Source organism: Alexandromys fortis, unplaced genomic scaffold (genome assembly GCF_014885135.2).
Source record: "Alexandromys fortis isolate MF-2015 unplaced genomic scaffold, M_Fortis_MF-2015_v1.1 scaffold_27, whole genome shotgun sequence".
NCBI classification, from domain to species: Eukaryota; Metazoa; Chordata; class Mammalia; order Rodentia; family Cricetidae; genus Alexandromys; species Alexandromys fortis.
Window position 1 is genome coordinate 12,939,145 of NW_026067952.1, and position 7,558 is coordinate 12,946,702.

At 50.1% G+C, this 7,558-nt stretch overlaps 1 protein-coding gene across 1 annotated transcript; it reads right to left on the reverse strand.

Moving 5' to 3' along the window:
* Window positions 1–1,467: 1,467 nt before the first annotated feature.
* On the reverse strand, window positions 1,468–7,224 carry Bpifa3 (BPI fold containing family A member 3). The gene is made up of 6 exons (XM_050150741.1): window positions 6,567–7,224; window positions 5,337–5,444; window positions 4,469–4,618; window positions 3,489–3,573; window positions 3,058–3,121; window positions 1,468–2,589 (listed from the first exon to the last, which is right to left on the reverse strand). Exons 1-6 carry the CDS (start codon window positions 6,941–6,943, stop codon window positions 2,555–2,557), a joined length of 819 nt encoding a protein of 272 aa, XP_050006698.1. The 5' UTR covers window positions 6,944–7,224; the 3' UTR covers window positions 1,468–2,554.
* Window positions 7,225–7,558: the final 334 nt, after the last annotated feature.

Genomic DNA, 7,558 nt, shown 5'->3' on the forward strand with positions numbered 1-7,558 from the left:
TGAGAGGTTAAAGTTTGGGGAAAGTGGTGTAGCTCCAGCTACATAGCTGATTCAAAGGCTGCCTGGACACCAAAGGGCAAGGAAGGCTTAAGGCACCCAGAGGTAGGACCTGGACAAAAGTTCTGACTGTTTGGGGATAAATGTCTGCTTTATCCACCCATCACTGTGGACCCCAAGAGCACCAGAGGGGTCCATAGTCAAACAAGGTGTTCTGGGAGCAAATGTGGAAAGGCACTGTCTCTGTGAACCTTGAAACAAAGACAGGATGGAGAACACCAAGGAGCCATCTTGATGGAGACCTTGAGACAACCCCGGAGGTGCCAGGAGGAATACAGACAAAAGCCGTCCCCCAAGGAAGTGGGCAGCCTTTCGGCCTAGCCCTCCTGTGTTTGCTCTTTGACTCAAGAGCAGGAAGAACCCGGTAAGCCAAAGGCTATCAAGTGGAATGTTCAGGAACATGGCGTTTAGGGTTGCAAATCCCCGGTGAAGCGTTTCGGATTAGGGAGTTTGAATTGAGAGATGGAGACAGGAGTTCTCTGGCCCTCTTCTCAGCTCTGAGCACTTAAGACTTCCTTGTTTGAGCTTGTCAATTCTCCTGAGCTTGGATTTCATCACATCCCCCCCCCCCCCGTGAGTGGGAGGGAAGGCTGGAGGTGGGCTAGAAGGGAGGGAGGAAAGACCTGGGGGGTGGGGGTTCACAATTAAGTGTCTGAGTTTTGGAATCTTGCTGCCAGCGCGTAACTGATGGGGTTGACAGGGCTGACATGGCCAGTTCCTCTTTGTGTGAATTTAGGCGAGTGGCTCTCTCTTTCAGAATTCTCGTGTTTAAGCTAGGAGACAGTTTTGCACCTCACAGAGTCGCTGTGAGGCATTTAATGAGACGCTGAAGACTAGTCATGTGCTTATCACATGAGCTACTATTATTTACTTTTAAAGATTTCTTTTTATTTCTGTGTATGTGTGTGTATGCCATGTGTACTCTCAAGGAAACCAGAAGAGGGCACTGGATTCTCCTGGAGATGGAATTACAGGCAGTTAAGTTTGGGTGCTGGGATCTGAAACTGGGACCTCTGGAAGAGCAGTAAGAGCTCTTAACCACTGAGCCATCTTTCTAGCCATGCTGTTATTATTAATATGTGATATTGATCCTCACCTTTTGATGGATTAGGGTGGGAATCAACACTCAATCACAGAGTAGCTAGTAGGCGGATAGTTAACAATGAACTCAACGACCTTGAATAAACATTTTCCACATAGACAATGTCTTGCAAATGTTTTTTTTCATATACCCCACACACATGTGCTTCATGCTAAATATTTTATTTTAAACATTCTTAGAATATATTATGTCTTATAAAAAGGTACATACACACATAAGTGAATGAGCTTTCCACAGATGGAACACTTTTCCCCACAGCCAGCACCAGGCTGAGAAATAGACCATGACCACTTCTCTGGAAGTCCCTCCCTGTTTCCAGGCCTCCCCCTACCGTAGTTACCCTGACCTCTAGCAGTGTGCCTTTGCTTTGTTGTTTTTGTCCTGTGTCATTGGAGTTGCAACACGTGTGCTTCAGGTTGGACTTTTCTAGTGCAACTTCAGAAGGTTCACCCAAACTGTTGTGTGAAGTGGGCTGTCCTTTCCGTCAACTATTTTGTCACAGCGTGTGGCTCTGCTGCCTTCCTACCTGCCTGTCAGTCCTCTGTAGCTGATCAGGAATATTGCTGCTTTAGGGCTATTGTAAGCATGGCTACCACAACACCCTTGTCTTCTGACACCTTGTGGGGACCCTGCCACATGGCTAACCAGGTGCAAAGCTCAGTTTGACTGAACATGGCCAGTGTCCTGAAGTGTTGGTGTGGGTGTCAGCAGTGTGCTATGGGTCCTGAAAAACCGTTAGTCCCACATTGCAGGTGACAATGACCAAAGGGTGCGGGTCTTTGTCTAAGACACAGATAGTGAGTCCTCAAGTCAGGAGTCACCTACTCATCTGTGCCCCAAACCACCTTTGCTGAGCTTGCCCTCTTGCCTTCTTTTGCGTGGGTACTGAGGACACTGGTTGCCTTTACAGAGCTGAATCTGGTCTGATCCTGGGTCTCTTTTGATTTCTTGCTCTTATGCTTCCTCTGTGACCTCTGGGAGCACAGCAACAGACAGTAGGTGCTCACTAAACATCGATGAGCAAATGAGGAGTGAGACATCACTGGCCCTTCCCTGCTTTGAGCAAGGTCCCTGGCTGGCAACACCAGACTAGAGTGGGCATTCCCCACCATTACTGGGCTGGCGAGCAAACCAGGGATGTTTACACTAAAGCTCAAGGCAGGGTGGGGTTAAGAGGTGGTGGTGTACCCTCCAGGTGGGGCTGGTGTATCCTTCAGAGTTAGAGTTTATTGTTGGAGAGGACAGGATGTCTTGGAACCTGGGGGTCATGTTTCCAGGGGACAGCAGAACACCCACATTAAGAGAGACTTAGGTCTCAACCAGAAGTACCTTCTTCTGACCAACGGCAGGCAGTGGGAGGCCCCTCAAGCCTGGCACCCGAGGGGTTTGGCTGATTCAGAGTTGACCAAGATTATGAGCAGCCACCTGTTCTGAAAGGAGAAGGGGAGCCTTGGTTTCTAGGTGACCCTTCTGATCCCCAGGTCCACAGAGAAGGGAGAGTTTCCCAGTCCATCCTCCAAGGACTGGGGCCAAGAACCTTCCCATCACTCGCTCAGAATGACATCCCTGATGGATGACTTCCTGTCTTCTATTCCCAAGACGGTGGGCTCCATCAGGGCAGGGGCTGAAGCAGTCCACCTGTCTCTGGGGCAGGAGTAGTCTTGAGTTTAGATCAGAGTGTTCTCCCTACTAGACTTACAGAGTTCTTGGGGAAAGCTAGACTCTCTGGGTAGGGTACAACCTGGTTGGCAGAGGTTCCTTCTATTCTTCCAAATCTCTTGGGGGGACATTGCAATAGAGTCCCTATAGTATATTCTCACAGTATATGAGAGTTAGGGCTCCTCCCTTAGTATCTGCTGGTCCCAAAGAGACCTCCCAGGCTGGACCCCAACACTCACCCACGAGGCCTTTCAACAGCTTCACATCCAGCTGCCGGAGGATCTCACCGATCAGAGGACATACCTAGGTTCCCACCACAAAGACAATCAGTCAGGGATAGGAAGAAACTGAGGTCTCTGAGGCAAGAAGCCCCTGTACCCCTGGATTCTAGCAGGATTCAGGCAACCATTAGGAGCCTTGAACAGCACATCCATGCCCCACATCCTAAAGCCTCACAGCTCTGAGGTGGGGACTTCAGCTGCCTGTGCCGCACATGAGGATATGGGACACTTAGGGTGGCTGTCCCTTGCTTATGGTAATAATCTCATGGCAATTGGGATTTGCTGTTAGGTCCCAAAGCCCAGGGTCTCTGTTAAATTATCCAGACGTGTGCCTTGATCCTCAGACTCATGGAAGCCTGCAGGGCAGGTGGAACTCCTGGATACCTTACCTGACTTTCTACTAGGTTCGGAATAACTTTCCCCAGGCTTTCTCGGAGGTTGTGGAGAAAATGTTTCATCTTGGGTGGGACTTCCCTAGGAAAAGAGGTGGGAATTCAGGACAGAATAAATCAGTCCAGGCCACACCAACGCTGGGAGGTAGGTACTGAATACACTCTCCTATTCCAAACCCTTACTTGACCTTCTAGGGAGGTATTCTTGCTAGCCTTAGTCAATGGGGACCCAGAGAGGGGGCATGACATGGCCAAGGTCACACAGAGAGTAAGTGCTGACTCTTTGCAGGACCACGGCAGCAAAGCACTAGAGTTCATGGTCTTCCTCTTCCTTGCCAATGTCTGCTGCAGCCTAAGCTGGCACCACAGCCTGATGTTTATGAGGCAAGCATGAAAGCGTTGTGGCCCAGCACTCGGCAATTACAGGGAGAAGTCAGCACACTCCTCACCATGGTGTGTTGAGACACACAGCTGATCCACCATCCCTAGACCTCCCTGCAACTCTTGTGTCTGTCTTGCTCAACCTGGTGTCCCATTAGGCTGGGTGCCTGGCGCTAGGGACTTTTGGAGGAGTACTTGGGCATATCTTCATAAGGTGCTTAAAAAGGCCAGAAAGGCATTCTCGAAGAGATGTCGCTATGCGTAGGCACAGGAGTGTGAAGACAAGTAACCGATGGCAGAGGATAAATGGTCACAGAACCAGGCAGGGGTGAGGACAGAAGGCTCAGGAGGCTTTCCTGAATTTTTTATTCTCCTAAAAGGTTTTGGGGTGGGAACCAAGAGGAGAAACTTATTTCTGTGGTGGGTGGAAAATGGGGTGGGGTCAGTGACTACAGGGTTTCTGGGAGGGGGGCACAGGAGGAGCAAGTCCTGGTGAAGCGATGAAGTCTGCCTTGGCCTCATGAGGACACGGGGGAACGATATAAGCCACAGCTGCTCATGAGTCAGGGATGCCCCAAAAGGGCGGGAGGCCTTACTCAGTGGACATAGATGCACCGTCACTGTTGGGCTCCATGTGGCATCTGCCCATCACCAGCTCCCTCCGGCCAAACTCATCTTTCTCCAGCCAGGACTCTGCAGCAAGGCCCATGCGGGCATGCGTCTTGATGATATTAGAATTGAAGGGCCTGTGGTGAGAAAGGAGGAGGCAGAAGGGATGGAGAAGGAGGTGGGGAAGCCAGCAAGAAGAGCAGCAAAGCCAGGCACCACCCACTGTCCTCCCAACAACCGTTGTCTGCTAAAGCCTAGGTTAGTGAGTTAAGGAGAAAGCAGCCATCGACCGTGGAGACCTCTATGCTTGGTTTTCCTTTTCTGGTGCTGGAAATGGAATGCAAAACCTGGGCTGGCTAAGCGTGGGCTCTACCCCTGAACCCACTCCCGCACCCCTCCCCACTTCCAACTTGGAGTGACCTTTGAAAGTTACTTAAGGAGGTCATTTTAGTTTTGGGAAATTGAAGAGTTTAGAGTAAGCTGCTATTTTAAGAACTTTTCCATGTGGGTGCAGCTCCTGACTCCCTTACAGGAAGTTTGAGCAGGAGAGAAATGAGCAGAGGGAGAGGAAGAGTGGCTACCCCGTTCTTCCATGGGACCTTCCTGCTGGGCTCACAAATGACCCCTTCACTATGAGCGTCATCTTATCTTTGCTGCAGAAGAAGAAGCCAAGGTTCAGGGCAGAGTGACTCAGCCCAGGTCACAGTAAGTCAGTGCAGGGAGTTAGGATTTGAGTTGGGGTCCCCTGATATGCCTTTCCTAGTCTATCACCCTGCCTCACCCCACCCTGAGCTCCCAGGTCCCCAAAAAGGAGGAACAGTGCCTAAGAGACACTGCTTGTTGGGTAGGACTCACAGTCGGAATTCAACGTCAAAGTCCAGTGTGATGTTTGTCGAGAACCACTCTTTAGGCAGCGCCATCTGGATCCCATCACAGTCCAGTTGCACATTGGTGATGTTGATGCTAACCGTAGGAAAAGGAGAAGCCGCACAAAGGTGAGGGATGGCAACTCAGAAGCGAGGCCAGCCTTGGCTGCAAGGAGGGGCTGGGCGGCCAGCTTTCCCAGGGCTCCTGAAACATTCCCCACAGCTGCACAGTGCAATGCAGAGCCAGATGTTGACAGGCAGGACCCTCCATCCCAGGACACTGGGCCCCCTCTCAGACCAAGACTCCCTTCATGATAGACTGCCGTGTCATCTGTCTGGGACTCAGCAGGGAAGCTCCTCGGTGTCCCCACACTCCACCCCCACTTGCTGCCTGCAGACCACCTTGACCTACTTGAAATATGCATGAGTGTGAACACCTCCGCTGCTCACACCACCTCTTCAGTTCCTTCCTGGGCTACCTAGGCAGCCTGGGTGGCCTTCATACAGCCCCTTGTGCCCTGGTTCCTCCCTACTCTTGGAATAAGATACAAACTGTACGATAGAATGGCACTTCCAGGGCGGAACGGAGACCTGGGAAGTAGAAGGCTCAAGGGAGCAGTCTCAGTGGCTCTGGGTGGGATGTATCCAGTACTGCCATAGAAACCCCAGCTCCCAAGGGTTATCTATCCCATGTATTTACCACAGAAGCTCTGTGCAGGACTGCCAGGGTTTCTAGCATCTCCTCCAGTGGGACTATCATTGTGACTGTTTACCTGATGAGAGCCCAAGGTTTGTGAGCAGTGTAGTCTACTACTTATGCAGAGTCACAAAGCTATGCCCCACTTGAATAGAGGTTCCAGGGTCTAGTTGCAGCCCTGGCCTTGTTTGATATCCAGATGTTTATCCAGGCTCTGTTCTGTGTCCCCATTTTACAGGTGAGGTTGGAATGGCCAAACAATTTCCCCAAAGTTGGCAGCAAAGGTGGGCTTGAAGTACCGCAGACATATCTGCTACTGAGCTGTTATTGCTAACTGCCCTGCTGTGCCTCCTTAAACAGCTCCCGACAGAGGCCTCCAGCTTGCTCACATTCGGGCTTTGTGTCTTGCCTTCCTTGAGTTTGAATGCCTTCCTTCTTCAGAAGCCTTGCTCTCTGTTTTGTCCTCTGACCCAGAGGTCCCTAGAGTGCCCCCAGAGTCTAGAGAGGGATTCAAGGTCTCACCTGATCTCTTGCTGCTGCTGGAAGTTCACGCCACCAATCAGCCAGCCTACCATCCCTGGGGCCACGATCCCTGAGACATTCAGACGGTCCAGGAGTTGCATGCTCTGGATTCGGCCTTCAGCGTTGTGCTTCAGGAGGCCCTGAGCGATAACTGGGAATAGAGAAGGGATGGTGATGTTCAAATTGCTGTGTAAGAGTGGGGTACATGGAAAATAGGCCTGGTGTGAGCCCAGGGGTCCTCTTTCATCTGAGCACTTATTCATGTCTCCAAGTATCCCACAGAAAAGAAATGGGTCCATCTTAAGATGTTTCCTAGTAGAAACCATGGCTGAGGATCTCTCTGAAACAACAACACCAAAAGCAAAAACCAAATCCATCAGTTTGGATTATGATACAGAAATGGACTGCAGAGATGGCTTAGTGGTTAAGAGCATTGACTGCTCTTTCAGAGGACCTGGGGTTCAATTCCCAGCACCCATATGGCAGCTAACAACTGGCTGTAACTCTAAGATCTCTGACACCCTCACAATACATGCAGGCAAAACACCAATGCACATAAAAGTAAATAAAAGAAATTAAAAAAGAAAGTCATCTACTCTGCAGCAAAAACTATACATTCTCAAGAAATCAACTTGAGAAACTATGCTCAAAACTTTTCTAAGATTTTATGGGGCATAGAGCAAAATCTGATTAACAATACACTAAGCCTATGGGCGGGGTCTCCCATTGTGAAGAAACTCCTTTCTTCTAAATATACAGACAGATTGAATGTGGGTGTGATCAGATGTCCAGAGGAAGACTTTGAGAACAACTCAACACCCTTGAAAATTCATACGTAAGAATAGGAAAAGTCTGTCAGAAAAAGCAGTGATCCACAGAGATGCAACAATGAAAGTGTTAGGTTACAGAGGCGGCTCTCTAAGCAGGTGGAGAACAAGGGGGAGTCTTGGCTTGGCCGTTTGGTCTGGGAAGCTGACTCATGTGGGCAGAAG

What these genes read in the sequence shown, in the direction of transcription:
- Bpifa3 (XM_050150741.1), bottom strand. Translation starts at nt 6,943, where the DNA reads ATGGATTTGGTTTTTGCTTTTGGTGTTGTTGTTTCAGAGAGATCCTCA. An exon ending in CAGCAGCAGCAAGAGATCAG is followed by an intron (nt 5,445 to 6,566) that starts GTGAGACCTTGA and finishes TCCTACGGTTAG; the next exon opens with CATCAACATCACCAATGTGC. An exon ending in TTTGACGTTGAATTCCGACT is followed by an intron (nt 4,619 to 5,336) that starts GTGAGTCCTACC and finishes TTCTCACCACAG; the next exon opens with GCCCTTCAATTCTAATATCA.